This window comes from Pimephales promelas, chromosome 8, assembly GCF_988280905.1.
Source record: "Pimephales promelas chromosome 8, fPimPro1.hap1.1, whole genome shotgun sequence".
Taxonomy (NCBI): domain Eukaryota; kingdom Metazoa; phylum Chordata; class Actinopteri; order Cypriniformes; family Leuciscidae; genus Pimephales; species Pimephales promelas.
Window position 1 is genome coordinate 6,289,592 of NC_142776.1, and position 23,561 is coordinate 6,313,152.

The 23,561-nt window shown below is 38.2% G+C and overlaps 3 protein-coding genes across 5 annotated transcripts; 2 read left to right on the forward strand and 1 right to left on the reverse strand.

The window, feature by feature from the left end:
• The first annotated feature begins 2,169 nt into the window (after window positions 1–2,169).
• gcdha (glutaryl-CoA dehydrogenase a) lies at window positions 2,170–10,131 on the forward strand. The gene is made up of 12 exons (XM_039663817.2): window positions 2,170–2,300; window positions 2,774–2,889; window positions 3,197–3,232; window positions 3,334–3,474; window positions 4,134–4,196; window positions 4,347–4,517; window positions 5,384–5,513; window positions 6,599–6,815; window positions 7,625–7,728; window positions 8,672–8,797; window positions 8,939–9,099; window positions 9,590–10,131. The coding sequence occupies exons 2-12, from the start codon at window positions 2,787–2,789 to the stop codon at window positions 9,661–9,663; spliced, it is 1,326 nt and encodes a 441-aa protein (XP_039519751.1). The 5' UTR covers window positions 2,170–2,300; window positions 2,774–2,786; the 3' UTR covers window positions 9,664–10,131.
• Window positions 10,132–10,987: 856 nt separating this feature from the next.
• Window positions 10,988–12,569, forward strand: LOC148977636 (uncharacterized). Its single transcript, XM_089133808.1, has 2 exons — window positions 10,988–11,298; window positions 12,120–12,569. The coding sequence occupies exons 1-2, from the start codon at window positions 11,070–11,072 to the stop codon at window positions 12,428–12,430; spliced, it is 540 nt and encodes a 179-aa protein (XP_088989934.1). The 5' UTR covers window positions 10,988–11,069; the 3' UTR covers window positions 12,431–12,569.
• A 7,768-nt stretch (window positions 12,570–20,337) lies between these two features.
• acp5a (acid phosphatase 5, tartrate resistant a) lies at window positions 20,338–23,561 on the reverse strand. Of its 3 annotated transcripts, none has more exons than XM_039663814.2 (6): window positions 23,437–23,561; window positions 21,988–22,078; window positions 21,671–21,870; window positions 21,367–21,491; window positions 20,857–21,202; window positions 20,338–20,781 (listed from the first exon to the last, which is right to left on the reverse strand). In XM_039663814.2, the coding sequence occupies exons 2-6, from the start codon at window positions 22,076–22,078 to the stop codon at window positions 20,527–20,529; spliced, it is 1,017 nt and encodes a 338-aa protein (XP_039519748.2). In that variant the 5' UTR covers window positions 23,437–23,561; the 3' UTR covers window positions 20,338–20,526. The 3 variants fall into 3 exon arrangements, with proteins under 3 accessions (XP_039519748.2, XP_039519749.2, XP_088989935.1); XM_039663815.2 differs by lacking the exon at window positions 23,437–23,561 and adding an exon at window positions 22,178–22,229; XM_089133809.1 differs by lacking the exon at window positions 23,437–23,561 and adding an exon at window positions 22,174–22,209.

The following is a 23,561-nucleotide window of genomic DNA, read 5'->3' on the forward strand; positions in this document are numbered from 1 at the left end:
CAGTCGTGTTAGCCAATGAAACATAAACGCTCCTTCCCTGAAAATCGCCGATGCTTGGCACATCAAGAAATCACACTTTTAGTTACCTTGGGTTTAATTGTAAAATACTAAAGAAACAGACAAATTGGTCGTATAATACTCAATAGTCCTAGCACTGACAACTTTTAAAAACATGAACTAACTTTAAATCTCTTAAAGGGTGAGTCTATGAGCCTAACGCAATGTTTCTAAATTCTAAAGACTTGTTTTGTTGTTTTGTTTTGTTTATTTGCGAGAAAAACTGCAAATTCACGCAGTTCGCCGGAAAAACAGGACGGTTCCTAGAAATACTAATTAAATGAACGTTTTAACAACACTTACCAAGTCTGATACTCTATTATTTTCATGAATAATGTAATTAACGGAATCATGTTTCACACCAGGTGACAAATTTCTACACGCCACCCACACCTTTTACTAAACTGGTTTAGTTTTAACTGCAAGTTAAAATTTTATATACAAAAAAAAAAGATTATAAAAATAATCAGCAAGTGTAAAGTTGTAATTGTGAGTTTTAAAATTTGTTTTTACCAGCACTCAAATCGAATCAAGTCTTATGGGGTGTCCCACCCTTTTTTTCTGGGGAGTGGGGGAAGGGTGTTTATTTTTATTTATTATATTTAAATGATATATTTATTTATAACTATATAGAATTTTTTTAAACAGGCTTACGTGTGTTGATCAGGAATAAAACAATAAATATAACAATATATCAGTCCAGGCAATATAACAAAGACAGATACGCTATACTCTTCTTTTAAATGGCTTACAATATTCGGTTTAAAGGGTTATAAAGCTGCAGAGCCAAAGGGCAACCATGGCAAAAGAAGCAGGTGAGTAGGCTACATATAAGCTAAATTTGAGATAAATTATGACACTATTGTCTTTACATAAAGGAATTTCCATTACCCTGTTATTTTCCTGTTTATCAATTTGAAGCTATAAAAGCGCTATAGAAATAAAAGACACTTGACTTCATATAAGGCACTTGAAGAACCACAAAAAGCATGTCTTTGACTTTAAATTACACTGAAACATCTCAAAACAAAAACAACAAAAGAGTGTAAAAATAATCAGATGGTTTCCAACCTCACTGGAGGGTCTCACTGTCAAGGGCATCCAAGATGTAGTAGGTGTCTTTGTCTCCGCAGTAGTTTCAATTTGGACATGTTTAGGTCAAACCGTTCGTGTCTATCAGTCATATAATGCAGGCCTATGGTCACCACCTCAAAGAGCATGCGCAGAGAAGTCCAAATGAAACATGATTTAATGACTCGTAAATGTAAGTAGCCTATACGTTGATGGGCTAAGACACAAAACGAGCAGTTTGTGTGAGAAAACGAACAGTAATTATATAATTTTTACCTCTTGTAATCACAGCCACGTCCAAGTGATCTGAGGGCGCGGGCGCTTTGTGGCTGTGGTATAAACAAAATGCTAATGGCTATTTTTATTTAACTGTTTGAAATGTCACACCTTCTTTCTGTTAAATTACGTCAACATTGAATGATGCTGTGCGTTTCAAGGCAGTGGGCCTTTAAAAGAATGTTATTCATTTTACCAACCAAAAATCATAAACATTTGCTAGGGGCCAGCAGTTCTACAACCCTGACTTTGTATTATTATATACTAATAAAAAATAAAGTTGCCCCAAGGAGGGTAAAAAAAAGAGAGAGAATCAGACCAAACACAAAAAGAGCTAGATCTGTGAAAGTGTTTTTTCTTCTAGCAGGCATTAAAGAGCAATGTGAAAATATTCCTTAGGGGGATATTTTCGACGACTCCGGCCTTGCAGTCATTTAATGTTGTGTAACAGAGCAATGTGCTTTAAAAATTCCGTTCCGTTCCGCGCAGACGCGTCTTCATCCAATCAGAGCGCGAGGTGCCGCAAACGCCTTCGACATGTCACAGGAGCTCGGACGTTGTCATCCGCCATTTTGTGTGTGGCTTGATAGAACAAATTTACTTTAAAATTTAAATTTAAAATGTATTTATTCGTTATTTTCCATATTTTGATAATATAATCATTGATGTATGTAACTATATAGTGTAAAATCATAATTATTGACGTTACTGAGGGGTGAATGCAGTCGAAGAGATTATAAAACATAAAGCACAGTCAACGGCATTATGAAACACACCCACACAAAAGATGGAGGGTTCGTTCTTCCAATTTGTGCACGTGACACGTTCCTCCAATAGTTGAATATAAAAAGTGTAACAGACAGTACAGGGAAATCATCTGATCAGAGGCTGTGAAGGTAGGATTTTAAAATACATAATTTTTAGTTTGACTGCACGACGAATGGAAAAAAACAGCTGAATATTGTAAATCTGAAATATAAGCAATTTGAAATCTGTACATGTGTACAGTATAATATGAGTTGCCGTTGTGTAACAATGCGTAGACTAATGTTAGACACTTATGCAATAGAAAAAAACTTCCTTGAGGAAAAATAATAACTGAGAAAGTAACACTTCACGATTTTGCCTAGAAATATTAGAGTTGCAATTGTTAAAAATGCTTGAATTTTACTGTGTTTATTAATTAAAAACAAAAGATAAAAATATGTATTCATTACTTGTTTATTATTACTTTGTGTAAAAATGTATGGAACTTAAAACCAACATACAGCTAATTACCACTGGAAGTATTAAAATGACATTGACAAAAACTTTTGTAAACACTGCTATAATGTTGCTATAACACTAACAAGTATTGTTACATTTTCAGGTCTGAATACACCATGGCATTAAGAACAGCTTTATCACGCCTGCTGTTGAACTCACAGCGATGTTCTCTGCTCTCTGTGTCAAGGGCCCAGGGCACTTCAGCACCTGCTGCATACGGTTAGATCACTAATTCACCATAACTCAACTTGGAATTATCATATCAGTTGTGTGAGGACAAGAAAAGTAGACAAAACAGGAAACTTTTTATAGCAAACTAATAACCAGTGGCATCATCAATGTGTAAATGCATTGTGGGATCATCAATACATTTAAAATATATATATCTCTGTAAACTAAAGTTATTTTACATTTCTTAGGCTAAAAAAATTCTCAAATTACATAAAGTTGGAGAATACGTATCCTGATGATGTTAAAGCTTAGCATCGGCTTGATTGTGCTAATACCCTTATCCTTTATTTTTCAGAGACAGAGGAGCAAGTGAAAATAACAGCGAAAAGACGTAAATATATTTGTTTCATATTTTCTCATTTCTATTGTTAATTTGACTTGATTATTGTATTTGAGCTGAAAAAAATTTGATGATTGAAAAATGATTTCTAGCTAAGGTGCATTTTAACTGGCGAGATGCTTTGGATCTGGATGGGCAGCTCACAGAAGAGGAGATCATGATCCGAGACAGTTTCCGCACGTACTGTGAGGACAAGCTCATGCCCCGTATCCTCATGGCCAACAGGAATGAGCGTAAGTGGAAGATCTAGTCACATCTGATGGATCAGATCAGCAGTCGACAGCCTTCACGCATAATTAAAGGGATAGTTCACCCAAAAATAAAAGTTCTAAAATAAATAACTAAATAACTCCGATGCTTCAAAAAGTTCAAAAAGAGGAAGTAAAATAAATCCATGTGAATCGAGCGGTTTAAAACAAGTTTTCCGAAGAAATGTGATTTGTTATATGATTAACAGATTTAATTCAGGCTATTACTCGCATATAAACATTGATCAGTGAATGTACATTAAGCACTTAAATTTGGTAAAGCTTCCGTTTATCATATTGAGTGCTCTACATGTGTTCACTGATCAATGTGAATAAAAGCCTAAATTAAGTCTGTTCATCATATAAAGTGAAGACTTGGATTGAACTGCTTGATTCATATGGATTTCTTTTACAATCTCTTTACAAACATTTCAATCTGTCAGAGTTTTAAGTGAACAGACTTTCAATGGAGGGATAGAAATCACGCTCTTTATTAGTGTTTTGATGATGAATGAAAGTTTGGAACAGCTTGAGATTAAATTATTTAGGACTTTTTTCACCCAACAACTTTCACATTGGGTGACTTATCCTTTTAATGATTATTTAAAATGCCTAAAATTCAAATCTGTGGCTGATTTCTTCAGATTTCCATCGGGAGATTGTAAACGAGATGGGAGAACTTGGCGTCCTTGGGCCTACGATTCAAGGTAAAATCAGGTGTTGAAACCACAAACCACAGTCTTATTAACTTAAGAGCTTGTGTGTACAGCTTACATGTTACCGTCTTTTTGTTGTTCATGAAAAATAAAAAATGCATGTATGTATAATGTACAGTGTCTGATGTTTTCGTGTTGAAGGATATGGCTGTGCGGGCACTAGTTACGTGGCCTACGGTCTGATCGCCAGAGAGGTGGAGAGAGTGGACAGTGGGTACCGTTCAGTTATGAGTGTCCAGTCTTCGTTGGTCATGCACCCTATCAATGCATATGGAACAGAAGAACAGAAGCAGAAATACCTGCCTAAACTAGGTTAGTCAACTGCTTAAACTGCATGCCGATGCATTGATCTGCTATAAAATGATTTGCATAGTTCAATGTTTCCGTGGTCATGGAAAACCAGTGATATCAGTAATTTTTTAAAGGGATAGTTCACTTTGAAATTAATTTTGGTATGTTTTAGCTTAACTCAACGGCATCTAAGATGTAGGTGTCTTTGTTTCCGCAGTATTTTCAATTTTGATATTTTTAGGTCAAACTGTTCTTGTCTATCAGTCATACTGTATAATGAAGGTCTATGGTCACCACCTTAAAGAGCATGCATGGAGAAGTCCAAATTAAACATGATTTAATGACTCGTAAATGAAAGTACACATTGATGGCGTAAGAGACGAAACGAGCGGTTTATGTGAGAAAACGAACAGTATTTATATTGTTTTTACCTCTCATAACCACGTTCGCTCTTTGAGGTGGTGACCATAGACCTCCATTATATGACTTACAGACAAGAACGGTTTGACCTAAAAATATCCAAATTGAAAATACTGTGGAAACAAAGACACCTACATCTTGGATGTCCTTGAGGTAAGTTAAAATATACCAAACATTTCAAAGTGAAGTGAACTATCCCTTTAAAACAGAATTTAAAATAAGAATTTATTAATTAAAATAAGAATTTATTAAAGAATTTATTAAGAATTTATAAATCCTGACTCGTAAAATAGTGTAATGTTTTACATCCTAATTATTCAGTGGTTAACACTAACTGTGACTGGATAAATCACAGAAATGCATTCAAAATGTCCCCACATTTATTAATTGCTGCTTGTAATAGTCTCTAATTTGATTTAAAACGTAATTTATGTAATATATTGTTTTATACATTTTATTCTTCCCAGCTTGTGGAGAGATACTGGGCTGTTTTGGACTTACAGAACCAAACCATGGGAGTGACCCTAGTGGCATGGAGACCAAAGCCAGATACAACCCCTCCAGCAGGACCTATAGCATCAGCGGGGCAAAAACATGGTAAATAGTTCAGTTTAGTTGAACATTTAGACTGGAGTTAATAGTACAAAAATGTAGCTTGCTAAAATGTTTTAAAGTTCTGCAATAACCAATTTTTTAAACGATTTTCATAGGATGAATTTTGAATTGTAATTCTTCCGAATGCATCACGCTATAATAAAACATAAAGTCGTCAACAGCGTGGAGTTGCACAATGCGTCAGTGTTTTATGTAAGGGTTAGTTCATTGGACGGTTTCTTATGTAAGAGATCTCATATGAAGGCTGTGTACCAACGTCCAGATTTAGATTTTGTAACTTCACCCTCTACAGGGTGTTTGTTCCTTGCTAGTTTTGGAGGACACTGAAATCTGCTGACCATCTGTTTACTCAAGTCTGTATATGGCGTGAATCTGGCTTGAAGTCCGAGATGTTTCTGTCTGAGCAGATTACGTTTACAGGTTACATTTATTCATTTAGCAGATGCTTTAATCTAAAGCCACAGTAGTACCGCAATTTCAGTTTCAAGTATAAACTAGAGCTCTGAATGCCTTAATTTTGCAACCTAGTCCAATGAGCTGTGTTATCGAATATTCAAAGGAAACTTAAATTAAAACATTTTTTGTTATCTGTAAAATAAACTTAAATCAAAATACATACATAAATCATATTGTCAATATCACGTGACCTACCAGCATCCGTTTTGTCACTGCCATTCACAAATCATCTCCCAAGGCCTCGTGGGATAGAAAAGTGTCATCCGAGCAAAGGTCCTGTAAATGACACGACCCAGTGCTGCCCTAAGCCTAAATTTGACATAAACTGTAAATTTGTCCCTCAAATCTGATTGGTTGATTGGAAAGTTGATCCAGGACCAACAAAGATGTTGATCCAGGAACATGTGGTACTTGGTGAAATCACATTCACCCTGCCCTCTGACAGCTGGCAGAGTATAAAAAAGCAATTGTGCTGCACATGCGTCAAACTTGTGCTGCACATGCGTCAAACTCGTCCATCCAGAGAACTGAATTTAAACTATAATGACTCCATGCAGCACAGGTGAATGATAAGCCTTCACACCAACTCTTTTTTTTTTTTCTCTGAGCAGGATCACTAACTCCCCGTACGCTGATATCTGTGTGGTCTGGGCAAAATGTGAGGATGGCAAAGTGAGAGGGTTTATCCTGGAGAGAGGAATGAAGGGATTGAGCACCCCTAAGATAGAGGGCAAGTTCTCGCTCAGGGCCTCCGCCACTGGGATGATCCTAATGGACGAGGTTGAAGTGCCAGAGGAAAACCTGCTGCCTCATGTGACTGGCCTCGCTGTGAGTATGTTTGTTACTGTTGTTAATAGTGCACACTAATAGACCCCTTTTGCGCCGACGTCACAGTTACGTCACGGCGCTAGCTGGAGGCAAAACAAAGCGAAAACTGAAGGCGGCCAATACAAAACAGCACAGATTCGGCTACATAATAAGGAGCTTAAATAATTGTTACTATTATTAAATGTCATCTTGTTGTGTTGTTTGGTGCAAGAATTGATGAAAAATGAATATCGCAAAAAAAAATTAAAATCGCACTGTAATGTCACTCTTTACATTGTCGTCATCTCGGCGCTGGCTCGGCAGAACTGCGGATCATACACACAAGTCTTGTACAGGGCCATATAGGCATCTAAAGAGGTATATGCCCTCAGTTTCTCTTTACGATCGGTTTCTCTATAAGGTAGGTGTAGAAGTCAGGCCACTCACCCGAGGTAACATACGTTAATCCTGTTCGATCGTCCATGCATTGAGTGAGCGTGTAGGCGGCTACAGGTCGGCCAATCTGGTTCTGTCCGTTAAAAATAACTTTTGGAAATAACAATTCTTGAGTGACCTTACACATTAAGATAATATCGGCTTTTCTCCAGTCATTGTTAAAAAACAAGCTAACAATCCTTGCTAACTAGCGTTAGTGAAGCGGCCAGATGGATCTTTCTGCCTCCACCTAAGTTCCGCCCACAAAAAAACGTCACCATGTTTACCAACTGTAAAAGGGTCTATAGTTCATCATACTTCGGATCAAACCTGCAACCTCTAAGTATGAAGACAGCTGATACACTGCTTGCAGTTATATATGTTGATTTCTGTAGGGTCCCTTTGGCTGCCTGAATAATGCCCGCTATGGCATTGCATGGGGCGCTCTGGGTGCTGCGGAATTTTGTTTCCATGCTGCCCGCCAGTACACCTTGGACAGGTGAGCGGATTAGCATAGGGTTATCAAATTAACATTTATAGTCATAAAAAAAAACGATCGAAGTGCAATGCCTTAAAATTGTATTTTCATATGAAGTATGTGTAGAACTATATGAATGTGTGTTGTGACTTGTGCATATATACTAATTTTTAGCATTAGCTTTGTTTTGCACTTCATTCTAATCAAACACACCTGATTTAACTCATCAGCTCATTAACCCATCTGATTATGAGCTGATGAGTTGAATCAGGTGTGTTTGATGAGGGAGACAAAGAATACGCGCAGTGTTGGTGTGCCGCCAGGAACAGGGTTGGGAAACACTGCTATAGTGTGTCAAATTGATACAAAAATTCCATGTATGCATTATAATTGTAATAATGTTTTTATAATAATTAGGACCGAGTTTGTTTAACGTATTGAAGTAGCATGTCCTGGCTTTAATTTCGTATTTAATTTACAAGTTAGGGTTCGGTAAGATTTATTTATGGTTTTTCAGAAGAATAAGAAGTCTTTTATGCTCACAATGGCAGCATTTATTTGATTTAAAAATACAGTAAAACAGCAATATTATGAAATATTTATACAATTTAAAATAACTGTTTTCTATTTCAATATAATTTAAAATGTTATTTATTCCTGGGAATTTTCAGCATCATTACTCCAGTCTTTAGTGTCACATGACCCTTCAGAAATCATTCAAATATGCTGATTTGATGCTCAAAAAAAACAATTATTATTAGTGTCAATGTTGAAAACAGTTTTTTTCCAGGATTCTCTGATGAATATAGAAGTTTAAAGAGCAGAATTTATTTCGTAATATTATAAATGTCTTTACTGACACTTTTGATCAATTTATTGAATCCTTTCTGAATAAAAGCATTAATTTCTTTAAAAAAAACAAATTTTGAAACCGAAGTGTATTTGAATGATTTTCCCATTGTAGAATCCAGTTCGGAGTCCCACTGGCCAGAAACCAACTCATACAGAAGAAGATGGCAGACATGCTGACTGAGATTACGATCGGGCTGCAGTCCTGTATACAGCTGGGTAGACTCATTGACCAAAAGAAGTGAGTCTTCCGTCTCTGTCTTTATGAATGTTTAATGTGTAACACTTCAAGGAGTGCAGATCTGGTCATAATACACCTCGGCTGTCTCATTCCAAAAGAATCCTGTAGCTCACCGAATCTTCTCGCACATTTCTCCTAAAGGCAAGCGCCAGAGATGATCTCCATGCTGAAACGTAACTCCTGCGGTAAAGCCCTGGACATCGCCAGGCAGGCCAGAGACATGTTGGGAGGAAACGGCATAGCAGACGAATACCACATCATACGCCACGTCATGAACCTAGAGGCCGTCAACACATACGAAGGTGCAAGGAGAAGGAAAATACTGTTGGTTTCATTTTAAAGCGCCCCTTTAATGCTATTTTAAAGATTCCTCATTTTGTTTTGGAGGTCTCCTACAATAGGTTTACATGCATCCAAGGTCAAACAACACTTTAATTTTTTCATAATATACATTGCAGCCAATGAAGTCCATAGGCTGGCAATATGCAAATAACAAACCTACATAGTTATAAACAGGAATTACAGACGGCTCATTTTAGTAAGTTCACAACCAGATCTTTATTTTAGGGAAAAACTCTATTTATCGTGCACTTTGATCTTTTGCCGACATTTTTACATTCACATGCAGCTATATTACACACTGCATGAAAGATAATATCTGAAAAAGCATAATAGGGGCACTTTGAATGAAAGCTATATATTTGGCCAGCAGAGGTCAGAATAGGCTTAAAGCAAAGATAATGAATGACTGAGAGAGAGCGTATTAATAACACAATATTTTGCTTTTTACAGGCACTCATGACATCCATGCTTTGATCTTGGGCCGAGCCATCACTGGACTCCAGTCTTTTACTGTTGGGAAATAAACCCATATTTCTATCTTACCATGGGTATAATGGACTTTTGTGTCTGTCTCTACAATAAGGGAAACGCTATATCATCATCATCATATGCGCTTAAATCTTTTGCCTAGTAAATGGGTCCAAACTCACATCTCTGTGGTCACATGCATGTCTGCAAAGGTAAATATATCTTCCTTAGGGTACTGGTTTGACATGCATTAATATGTCATGTTACAATGATGAAACGGTTCATGATCTTGTCGTAAAATGTATTACTGAAAGCCATTTCTCCACATTATTCATTTGAACTAAATGAGAACTAAACAATAAGAGATAATTAATAGCAGTTTCAAAATACTACTTTTTAGTTAAACTACTTTAAAGTGCTTGCACTTTAGAGATCCAGTGTGACCCACTGATCATTGTCAATGAAGCTTGTTAATTTTGTTGTATTTATTAAATAAAGTGAACATCACAAGAATGTCACATTCATTCTGAATAAAATCTCGTTTGTTTTGTATGAGTGTCTGTGGGTACATAATGTTAATTAACAGTTAAACATCAGAGTTTTTGTATCTATGTCCATTTTAATAATAGTAAAAGCAGAAAACTATATTCATTGCCTAGAAAAACGAAGATTTCCTCAATAACACTTTAATAACTAACAATTGTAAATCAGACTCATTAGAAAACATAAAAGTATACTACACAGACAAAACACTAAATTTCCTCAATAACACTTTTAAATAATTAATTATTCTATGTTATATATATATAGTATCTACCAGATCATTCCAAAAAATGTGTTAATTAGAAATGCGTGAGACTATTTCTAATCTATGTATCAGTGTCTAAGGCTGCCTTCACGTGCTATAGGCTTTATAGTAAATACTAGTTTCCTATGGTACAAAAAAATGGACGAACTTGAATGGGATGAGCTCGTAATTACGACTTCAGAAGTAGAAAGTAGGAAAGTTCCGATAGCACACGAAGGCAGTTATTACAGTTGGCCTATAACATCTATCTAGAGCAGAGCACGATTTCTGGTTGCCCTTGACTGACCCGTGCGCGCGCCTTGAAGAGATTAAAGCGATGACGCGTCAAATCCACCAATCGTCTCGCTGTCCGAGAAAAGATCATGACCGGTTGATGGTGTGAGATCTTCAAACCTCCGACACTTACATCACAGTCCATCTGAGGAGAATTATAGCTGGAGTGAAATCGCGTTCTTGAATGAGTGCGCCGCTTTGTTTTACTGCATTAAACTGGCATTACTAAATTAATTTTCAAACGACATTATGCGCCTCGTCTACTCACCGACTCATAGTTTCCCGTAACTAAAACTGCCTGGAGGACAAGCAAAGTACATTTTGGAAGTGGAATATATTTTATTTATTTATTTTTGGGGGTGAAATTAGCCGTGTTCCATAATGAACTCTGTAAATATGAGCAGATTGAACGCCTCCATCTACGGGGATCACGCATCTCAGTATGCGGGATTTGAGTCTCCGCTGTACAAGACCTACAGACCTCCAGCCCGGGATCTCATCCAGATCCCCAAAGCCTTGCTCTACCTGATGATGGCCGCGGTGGTGGTGGTCGCTGTCGCTTATGCCATTGTGGGTCATTTAATTAAAGACCTCGCTTATGACATCATAGGTAAATCTTGCTTTGATTGGCTTGCTGTTAAAAGTGGTCGACAATTTGGCAGATTGTGCTAGTCAAGTAAAGATAAATATAGCTAGTTCAAAATTCAGCTAAACTCTATTTAGACCACCATTATGGCAAATGGTTGAAGTTAGTTCTTAGAAAATGCTTTGCATCGTTTGTTTGCAGTTATAACCATTTGATTTTAGTTATTTGAAATTGATGTAGGCCTAGTTATTATTTTAAGAATGCTATTATAGCATACCCCAGACCTGCTTATCTCCATCTCATGCAATAAGCATATGCTGAAAAGTGACATCTTTGCATTGTGATTTTATTTCCATGATACTTGGGCACCTTCCCCACATTCCCATTGTCATCATGTAAAAAGAAAATATGAAGAAAAAAAATGATGTAATGTTTTACAAAACATCTCAACATAATTTTTTTCCCATTGTAATTAAAAAAAAATCTGAATTACAGTAATGAGAAAGAAAACATTTGACACATTACACAATGCATTCTCATCCCAATGGGTCATACATCCAACGCACATGGCACCCTTTAGCGTCAATATAACACGCACAGAGTATGGGTTAGACCACTAGGAGGCGCCTTCTGGCCCAAATATATCTGCGTCTCATATTGACGCTAAAGGGTGCCATGTGCGTTGGATGTACACGTATTGGCAAAAGCGTAAGTATATGACGCCTTGGGATGAGAACGGGCTGCATTACAATTGAGAAAAAATATGCTCTGAAATAGGCTTCACTTTCTTATTTTATCTGTTAACATTTTTTCTTGAGATTCACACATATACTTGCTGTTTTCAGAGTGGGCTTTGGGTCCAGATGAGGAAATCTTGAAGACCAGCAGTGAAGGAGGTGATGATGGTTCAGCGCACATGCCACCAATCCTCGCACACTCCCACCCCAACGCCTTCCACGTTTGGGATCAGGATGATGTGGTCATCCCCCTCTCTGTGGATCACAGCCCTCAGGCCAGCCCTCTTCTGGCTGCCCTTCCATTTATTCCTCACTTCTTTCCCGCTTCTCACAGTGTGCTCAACAGTCCCGCACAAACTCATTCAGGGGAAAACAAGAGCCCCACCAAGACCCCACATGAAGCCTACGTCTTTCCTTGACCCAAAATTAGAGGACATAGCTCCACTCTTTCACACGGATCATTCCACGAGAGAAGAGATGGGACTGATGAAGTCTGAACTACAGAACAATGGCTCACTCTAGATTGCAGTCTAAGACCAATTCAGTCTTAAAATAATATTTCACCAAGAAATAAGAATTTTAGAACAACCATTTTCCATGAAACAAACAATTTTCCTTTTTGGATGAAGGTAACACTTTATTTTGATGGTCCACTTTAGACATTGTACGAACTATAAGTAACTTAATTTGCAACTACATGTCAGCTAGCAGTCATTAGAGTATTAGTACACTGTCTGCTTAAGATCCGCTAGCAATATATTTTGAATCTTCCCAACTACGTAACTTTGCAAGTACTTGCAAGTCAACTTATTCTACTAACTCTAACATAACTACTTATACTCTAAAGACAGTTGGTTGACATGTAGTTGCAATTTAATGAGTAAGAATGTCTAAAGTGGACCATTGAAATAAGTCCCCTCTAAGTCCCTCTCTTTAATTAGATGGACTGAAAAGTTCTGTTCAACGCCCAATGAGGGTGTTGTTGGTGCTTTTCAGTTTGATTGCAAAAGCTGGGCCTTGTCCTGTGGAGCATGTGAGGAGGATGAGTAGCCTGTTCTTAAAATAAGTGCTGTTGACCCTAAACGACCTCAATAAGCGGAGAGCAATGCCAGTCCAAGCCGCATTACCTGCTCTGTAAAATAAGGACAGGGTGAAGACACTGCACGATCACGTCTGTAGGATTGTGCCAATTCAGGAGCAGCCTTCATCCTGAAGCCAAAATATATCCTCAGAACATGTTGGAACTGTTGGATCATTCAGTTCAACTGCAGGATAACCAGCATTCTGCAGTTTATGGATTTGTCTATTTGGAAACAAGTAATTGTAAACCTGTGGCCAGTGAAACTGGATTGGATTCGGAATCCAACATCTTGTTTTCAAGGTGCACTAAGCAAAGGCTTTGTTTACACCTGGTTTTAAGATGCGTTTTGGTCAACACGAGTAGACGAGGTGTACACCTGGTGTTCTAATCCGTCTCTTTTGTCCACTTTCAACCACTTCTGTCCTGATTTCTTTCAGGGGGCCAATGTTTCAGATCATTCGATTCAAAATTCGATGAATGCGACCGGAGACAACGGAAAATTATACAGAGAGCATCAGCTTTTGCTTCTGCTCGGACGCTCAGGAATGGTGAGAGAACATTGAGCTTGATACGGTTTTCTTCTTCAAACCAAACTTGGGACTAAGTTTAAATCCCGTCTGGCTGGAGCGCTTCCCATGTTTACACATTAGGTCAGTAGGCTGAGAGTAGACGGTGTTTTGTGGCTGTTCAAACACATTCGAACACATTCGGTCTCCACTACGAATTTCGAAATTAATCCGATCTGAGTTTTCTACTACCTCTAGGAAGCAGGCCCGTTGCGACAAGGCAAGCAAACCAAGCCCCAAGACAACGACTGGTTAAGAATAAAATGCAACGAGCGCCCCTTTGATAGTCAATGTAGTAAAGTGCAATGACACTGTTATCGGAATCCCCCTCAAGGGGGCCCCGCCCAGTAGTCGCTGACAGCAGCCAGCCAACCACGTGATCTCGGCTGCCGGCAAATTACAAATCCTCGGCAGCCATTATGAAGCGGAATTATGCTTCAGGAAGCAAGAAAAAGAAAGAAGAGAAAGGATAAGGAGGATAAGAAAAAACAAGATAGTGTTAAAGTGATAGTGATAAATGACACTGGATAAAATAGCTCTACTTGTCTTGTACAAATGGTGTAATTTTGCAGCAGGTAAACTAGCAAAAATATGTATGTTAGCTGTCAGCTAAATGCTGCTTGTAACGAACAGTTAGTGCAACTTTTTTTCCGAATGGAATATGGTTACATATGTTTTTTTGACGGGATAAGGACGGCACAGATCTGTTCCAGAATCACTGTTTACCGTATTTAAAGAGCAACTAAACCCTAAACCAACTTTTTTTAGTTAATGATCTGTAAGAATGGATCTTTATTAATACCAGTCATTGATTCGAGTAAATTTTTTGGACATTTGTGTATAAAGTGTTTTATTTCTACAATATATGGTGTAAAAACGTTTTAGTGCTGCCCTCTTCAGGTTGAACGGTGGCTACTGCACTTGAATTTTCCTATTAGATGTCCAGTTGGTACGAGCTACGCCCTTGGCAGTATAAAAACCAGCTTGTTTCGTCAAAACCACTGTAGCGAGTCAAGAGTTGGAATTGCGAGTATTGAAAACGATCAGGATAGGGTGTTTTAGCATCTATTTCGTCTCCTCTATCTCGGCTGGGGTCTGCCCACTTTTCAGCATTTTTCAAATATTGCCAGTGGGTGGAGTCAGGCTCTGACCAGGGGTTTAGTTACCCTTTAATGACATTGCTATAGCTTTGTAATAGGTTTTGGTGAAAGTGGCATAGCATGCTATACTCACTATTCCACCGTGAAAATCTATTTATTCCATGCATCAAACATTAGCTTGGGAAGTTTTTAAGCATTGGTAGTGAAATCAGCTGCATCCCTTGCCTTCTAATGTCCATTTTGCTTGGGGCCCCCAAATTCCTTCAAACGGCCCTGTCTGGAAGTGGTCGAAAGTGGATAAGCTCAAAACCCCTTTAGACCCCGTTTACACCCGTATTTAGCGTCGTCCACTTGTGATCCGATCAACCTAACCGCATCGTAATACCAGGTGTAAACAGGGCCAAAGGCTCTTTTCTTTTTTGCTGTTTTCTCCAATGTAGCCTATATTTGGAGTGTGTTTAGGCTCCAAAACACTTGCAGAGCACCTAATGCAAGAATGTGGATATTAACGAAAATGTTAAGTTGTGTACATGTTGATTACATTTATATATTATACCTGGCCATTGACAAGTATAGCAAAACATTACTTCTGAACCCTGGTGTGTGTTACATAACACACTCTTTTCTATGCATGTGTCGCTCCTATTTCAGTCATGTTTAATGTAATGTAATGCTAAGCTTTGGCACCATTTGAGGATCAGCTTAACTGACTAGCTGGTCAAGAGAAAGAGTTAAAGAGTTTAGTAAGGATGTTATCAGATTACGCTCCCCTTTTTTGCCCTGTGAGTTAAACCGGAGCAGGAAACAGTGACAGATTTAGAAAATCACACCCTCTCACATTTTATACATTTCTATATATAGTGTTGGATTAAAAAAAAGAAATCCTAAAAAAATCCAGTCTGTCATGGTTTCCTCTCTTATAGAATTAGAGTTATTTTATACATATTTACAAATGTTTTCTGTATTCACTCTGTACTTGTCAATCTTTGGACTTAAATGACATTTGAGTGCTGGTGACCTCACCTGTTTAAATAACTGCTTTTATAACTGCATTTATCAAACTTACTGGATATGCTCATATACTTGATCTCATTATATTGATCTCAATATAATTCTATTTTATTTTCCTGTTGTTAATCAATTTGAAATTTATCAAGGATTCAAACAAATGGTCTCAGCAAAAACCCTTTCTCTGTAGTGAAATATAGGGACCAAATGTAACAAATGGGGGTTGGGGATAATTCTAACGCAATATGGTTAAGGACAATTAAACCTATTAGTTACCGGTAGTAGTTCAGTTCATGCTTCAATGTTACAGGCAGCAAATTAGCCTGCAGGTGGTTAGAGAAGGCTTAGCATTACACTAATACTAAAGAGCCACTTAAAATTGCAAACTGACCTGGCACACGCTACTTCATGAGATCAGTCTGCAACTGGTCAACCTCCACAAAATTCAGACCCTTATTGCGACAAAAAGCTATAAATAAGAACTGTAAAAAGTAATTTATGGAAAATAAGCATTATGAATGTTTAGTTTAACAAATGTCTTCTTTTTTGGGGCCTGGGTATAGGCAGGCCCCAAAAAATGGTGTCCTTTACATAATGCTTAAAGTAAATTAAAAGGGGCCACACATTGTAAAGGACTTTTTGAACTGTGAAATCAGGGTTTTAGGAATAAACTTTTACCAGGTTGAATTGAGGACAGTCAGCATGTGCAGAAAGGATTAGGGCTGGCATCCTGATTGCCAGGATATTGTGAAGGCTGATTCAGATTAAATCATGAAGCTTAAAAAACACACTATTCTTTAAACACATCTCCCTAAACAAATGATAAACATTTAGAGCCAAACTATAGATTTCCTTGCAAAAAAAAAACAAAAAAACAATTCATAACAATTCATTTTTATATTAGAAAAAAAAAAAGATCTCTTGAGGATTATTTTAGATTAGTGGCTTGAAGGTGAAAAGAAAGCATATGCTAGTTTAGATTAATGAAAAGGGATTTTCCCCAGATTATCAGCTATGAATCTTTCAGGTTCACCTTGCTGCAAGCGTTGGATTCTGATCTGTTCCAAATAGACGCAAATCAGGTACGGTTAGCAGGTGCCAGTGGCGGAACTAGAGTTTTATACATGGGGTGGCCACTGCTATTTTGGGGGGTACACACACACACACACACACACACTGGAAGTAATTGGGTCACTCTGTTTGTAATAAGTGTTGTTGAACATCCAAAATATTAGCAGAAAACAAAGCTGAAGCACCAAGGAGATAAGATACAGTAGCATGTGTCAGGTTATTTTATTTATAAAATTATTTGGTTACCAACATGCTTTAAAATATCTCTTTTTTTTGTTCATTTTTGGGTGAACTATACTTTTAATCTGACAAAATCATATCAACTGAAATTCCTGAATTCGGGATGTGACTGCCTGTGTCTAGATGCTCTGACCTGTTGCTGGTCAGAGCACCTGCAACTGCAATTCAGAGCACCTGTTCCTGAAGTCTGACCACCCTGACTCTGACTAGCCACAGGTAGGGAGCTGCTCCAGGTTCCAGTGATGCAAGGGCTGGGGTCTGTTTGCAATTGCACCTGATCTGTCTGTTTGTGCTTCTTTAAAAAGAACTCGGATATCTGTCCCCTTCTTTTCATGTTTAATTGACCCTGTTCAAAATATGAAAAATTGAAAATATGATTTCAATCATATTCATTTCTAATAATAATCATCCAAATAACCAACATTAAAAATAAAAATCAGCCACCATTAGCGTTTTTGGTCATTTTCACAATATCTGAACATGTCAAAAGAAAGAACAGATCACGTGCTTTAAAAAAACGGTTCTATTATAGGCCTAGCTTTATGCATCTTTTTTTTATAAACACTCGAATGTTGGTAAGTTTCATAAAAAGCAACATGAGCAAAAAGCTGAGAAAATTGCATTCATCAAAGACTACATCTAGATTCGATTCTGGTGTGGGTTTCCCGTACAACTAACTTATGCTGCCCTACAAAGGCAAAGTGCAGTAACTAACGTTACGCAAACAAAGAAACGGAGGAAAAGGCCTTTAAAGTTTTTATACCAGCCAGTCAAACATGTTATGGGTAGATTATGTGGTAATGCATCTCCGAAACAGGACATAATTTAACCCAGATATTTTTTCACAAGACAGACATGTCATAAAGCCCATTACAAGTCTTAACTCATTTTTGATCAAATATCTATGTAATTTTAGTTACTGCGCTTTGCCTTTGTAGGGCAGTGTGCAGGGCTGCCAACTCTCACGCATTGAGTGTGAGAAAATTCTCACGCTACACCCCCGATTTCTCATGCTAAAGTGTCAAGCCGGTCACTAAAATACCTGAAAAGATGAGTTTATCTATAGTTCCACCCGTTGAGCCACTCGTGATCGACTAGTTTTACCGCAAATTAGTTAAAATATCCTCTAATCTAGAGAGAACGTGCATAGCCTACGAGACAGATGTTAAAGGATTAGTTCACTTTTGAAAAAACTTTTGCTGATAATTTACTCACCCCCATGTCATCCAAGATGTCCATGTCTTTCTTTCCTCAGTCGAAAAGAAATTTAGGTTTTTGATGAAAACATTCCAGGATTTTTCTCCATATAATGGACTTCAATGGGAACCGGATGGTTCAGCTCCAAAAGACAGTTAAAAACTGTTTCAGATGCAGCTTCAAATGTCTTTAAACGATATCAGACGATGAATAAGGGTCTTAACATGCGAAACGATCGGTTATTTCAAAGCTTATTCCAAAAATGTAACTTTTCTAAGGACAAATGCTAGCCTAGCTCTATTCTGTGAGGCGCGTTTGTAACGTCACGTAATACGTAATTACGTTCAAAAGGTCACGGGCGACGTAGCCGGAAGTACAGAATCAAAATCGTCCGACATCGTTGTTTACCGTTTAATTCCTTTTTTGTAAACGGCGTTTGAGTTAGTTTTCACGTTCAACCTATGCGTTCAACTTGTAAACACTCTGACTCTGTACATCTGGCTACGTCGCCCGTGACCTTTTGAACGTAATCCTAACGGCGCGGACGCAAAGCCAGGACTGGAGCCAAAGCCCGTTTCTCTCTGCACTCTAAGCGTTCCGTTATCACTCCGCCCCCATCCACTACGGGTTTTCCAGTCTCACGCACAGGAAAAACGGACGATTTTAAAAGATAAACTTGTTTTATTTTTTAAAAAACTACTCCGATTTTAAAAGATAAGTTAATCTTATTTTTTGTTTTTATGTATAAACGTCTGAATTTATAATACTCAATGTAATGGCTTGGAAAGTATTCTACACGTTTAATTCATTTTCCAGCTGCCTTTACACCCAGGTAAAAAGAACAATTATACAAATTCTACGAACACTTTTAGTTTGCTAACAAAAATATCGTTGTCATTGAACTATGCTGATAACGACCGACTTGCGACCATAGTTGCATAGTTTTGCATAGTTGCCAACGATGCTTTCGGGAAACGCACCCAGAATGATGATCAAAAAACAGTACACGGCATGGTAGCCTACTGTATGCGTGTATTAATGTATTCGGAGTAAACAACCCTGATGCTAAAACTTATTTCAAATATGATGTTTCTTCTGTGAAGATGAAGACAACCATCTCTCGTCCTGTCCTCTGCTACTCGTCTGTTTGAAAAATGCGGCTGCCGCGTGCTGACGAACTTTTTTTTTTTTTTTTTTAAATCAGCATTAGCAACACTAGACCTCACCTGGGGGTTCTAAGCATGCGTCAAAACCGCCGCCATCTTGGAACAGGGGTCTTGTCATAGGAAGTAGCTAGGTAACGCTGATATCTCTGCCTTACTTCGAATTCATTGATGGTGGCAGACTTTTGTGCAGCGTATGAAGTTCACGGATGAAATCTGAACTAGGAAGAATGTTAAAAAAAAAAATAATAATTTTTTTTTTCTTTCTGGAATCAATGATAAATACATGTCTGACCGTTGGAACAAAAAAAAAACGCATTCATGATGATTTATGGTGATTTTATTTGCGTTAGACCTGTGTCTACTACAATGACGCTGATGCATTAAAGTGGAGGGGCTCCCCTGTTTCAAGATGGCGGCTCTATTGACGCATTCGTTCTAATGAACTGCCGTATTCAAGGTGAGGTCTAGTGTATAAGTGTATGATTAGCAACTGCCAATACAATTTTGGGGTGGCACCCGGGGTGGCCAATCGCATGTCAGGGGTGTCCAGTGCCACCCCGGACCCCCCTCTGGCTCCGCCACTGGCAGGTGCCCAACTATCTGATCCTTTTTCTCCCACAAAGCTATTCAAGTTTACATTAAAAGAGCCAACAAAGATAAAAAGGAGAGAGAAAAAGCCCTTGCAACAAGCTATAATATAAGCCATGTATAATTAGGTTTCACAAACAAGTGTTTGGGATTAGAAAGTACCACTACCATAAAAGCAAAGTTATAAACACCATACAACAAATACACAATGGCTAGCATACTCAAATAGCCATAGAGTAAAACTTGGTATGAACACCGATTAGTGTCAACATGATCCATAGAGTTACTAGACTTAAGGGACCAAAAAAGTAGTTTAAATGAGTTTTAATAATCACTTTAAAACACTTACAGGTCTTCAAAACAAACATTTAAAACTTAAAATACTTGATTCAAAAATGCACTTTTAATCAGAAGTGCTTCTCTAATTTATAACATTATGCTAAAAGACCTGGGTCAATATCCCAAAGTCACATTAAAACGCTTTAAGAAATTTCAACCTTAATCATCCTCTATGGAAGTCTCATCACGCCTTTTGAGAACAGCCCTGTAAAGAGAGGTTCCTCTAGCCTGGATAAAAGTAACAGTCAGCTGTTTCTTGTTGACCTCCATGTGGGCAAAGCCACCCAAGGTGCCAGCGTCACCATTGAAGAACTTGAGGTAGCCTCGAGGAACCTGGTTGCGGTGACGCACATCAGGATCCATGAAGTTACCAGCTCCGCTAACCACATAACCGATACCAGACTCCTTGATGTACTGAAAAGGCAAAGTAGAGGCACAAGTCAGACATCTTGAAAAACTAAACTGATCAAAGGTTTCTTGTATACCTACTTGTAGATTGTGATCATGGCCACACAGGTAAGCGGTGGCCTTGTACTTCTTAAGCAGTGGTCTCAAGCTCTTTAGTAGACAGTTGGTTGGCCCATGCTCTGATATGGACCACACGGGATAGTGGCCTGCCACCAGGAGATAATCAGCCTTCGACTTTGCCAAGCGTTCCTCAAGCCACAGCAGTTGCCTATTGGCCTGAACACCACTTCGGGGAGCTCTGGGCTGCTGGTCAAGGAAGTCGTCAGAGTTGCCGCACAACAACACCGTGTCCAACATGATGATGGTCAAAGTGCGGTGTGTTTGAGGAATGCGGAAGTTCATCTCATAGTAGTAGTATGGGAAGTTCCTGTGAGACAGAATGACTGTTAAAACAGGCTATTTGGACAAGAGCGGCGTGTTTGCCAAGCCAACACCAAGCACGCCTGCATTCAGTAGAACAGCAAATTGGATTATGAGCCAGGAAACCAAACTCAATTAGACATGGAGTCCTAGATGCGTTAGCTCACATACCATCTCTTTGACTTTTGGCTGTACTCAATCTGAGCAAGGACGTTTCCTGCATGGTCGTGATTGCCAGCAATGACGTACCATGGAATATTAAGAGAATCCTGAGTGTAGACGTCTTCAAACGTGACCTACAAAGAGCATAACGGGATTGTGGCCTACATTAGACTTCACTCTTGCACTTTCTAATCCCAGCACACAACTAAAAATGATCACGCCAATACTAAACCACTTACAGTAGACATGTTTCAATTCACACAAAAACCCTACATTCATAAAATTCAGAGACTCTAAACACTAAAAGCCAAACCTGGAATCTAGGGTCGTTGACGTCCCTGACGCCCTTATAGTAGAAGTTGTCGCCAAGAGCTAAAATGAAGTCGGCACCCATCTGGGAAGCAGTTTTGGCCATCATGCGGGCAGTGGCCTTTTCTATGGGGGTAACGTAAGGAGGATATGGCAGTCCACCCCAGTCCCCCAAAACTAGGAATCTGATGGATGACTTGTTACCTGATTGAGGCAATAAAAAGGCAGGGATGTAAACATTCTAGAGATTACAGATATCCATAACCCTTAATAACCAAGGTTTGGGTCAAAACACTTAAACCTTTTAACACAAATACTCACTTCCTTTAGGTTCCAGGTCAATAAATGATGAGTTGTAGCAGAGGACCCCAGGGAGAGCAGTTAAAAACACCAGCATTAGTGGTGACGCCATCTGTATGGAAAGACGGAAACAACAGCATCAAGTTCACTACCCAATTCCCACACACAAACACAAAACTCAAGCAATCACATGTTGAAAGAAACCACCTACACCAGCAGCTTTTGCTCTTTGAGAGTCCTCTCTCTACACCTCATTACCTTTCTACAGCATTACCTCTATATTTATAGCATTCTGATCATCCAAAAGCCACGCCTGATTTCAAATACAGCTGTTTTCATTTAACCCGATAATCAACTTTGGGATCGTGATAACCCTGAAGCTGAATAGCATACAACACTCTTAAATTAAAGGTACCCGTGATAGAAATATTTGTTAATGGTCTAAGAAGTGGTCAAAAGGGTATCTTCAACATGGAATGTTCATAAAAATGCAGATTACGGATGATCAGGTCAAAGACCCAGACGAACCAACAATCATTTGATAGGCTTAGATCATTACAAACCAATCACCAGAATGAATCACATCGAAGAAGACTTGAGTGACATTGATTTTTTACTCAACTGTATGATTTAATTGTACATCTTTCTATTCAGGAGACTCACTTGGTTGTTGTGACCAGATCTCCCGGCTGGGAATAAAACTTAATTTCTGCAAAACTTGGGAGTCGTGTCAAATACATTTTGCGCTGCTGAGGAATAGAAGTACTATTCTAAGCACAAAAGACGGCTCAAGTGTGATTTAGGTATTGTAGCGACTTACTTCAGGGAAGTATTGCATTGTATTGTAATTCAGGGAATTACCTCAAGATACTGTAGTATATTATTTTATTATACTTACAGAGGGAAGTTGTTTGAATTGTCAATGGTGAAGAAGTCAGATTTGGTAGGTTGTATTCGTATTGAGAATTTCCATGATGTACCAAAGCAATTTTGAGTTCCACAAAGAACCTTTAGTTTAGAAAACAGTTCTTAAAAGAACCATTTTTCTTAGTGTGAAGAACATTTGAAATCTACTATTTAAAGACCCTTGTGCAATGGAAGGTTCCATGGATGTTAAAGGTTCTTAATGGAACTACAGACGGCAATGAAATACCTTCATTTTTTTTAAGAGCAGCACACTACTCTTCATATATTTTTTTTTTTCACCATATCTGTAGTATGCTAGTATTCTGAATACACAGACATGCAAACATGTACATATATACAATTTCCCAGTGATGTGAAATATGAAATACCGTTTTATTATCATTTAAATGCTATAATTCAAACAGAAAAAAGGGGAACTGTATCCTAAAAGTCGCCTGACTAAACTATAACTGAGAAATAGACAGTAGGCTTGTGGTTATTAAAACACTATGGTTATATAAACTTGGACATTATGATTATCTAGAGTAGATAAATAAGACTCACAATGTGTGGCTTAGTCCTTGAAGTATCCTTGTGTGAGTGATCCTTCCACTAGATGCTCTGTTTCCTCTCATCCACTATATATCAGCTCCCATAGGGATGGGTGTGTGTATGCATGTGACTTTACC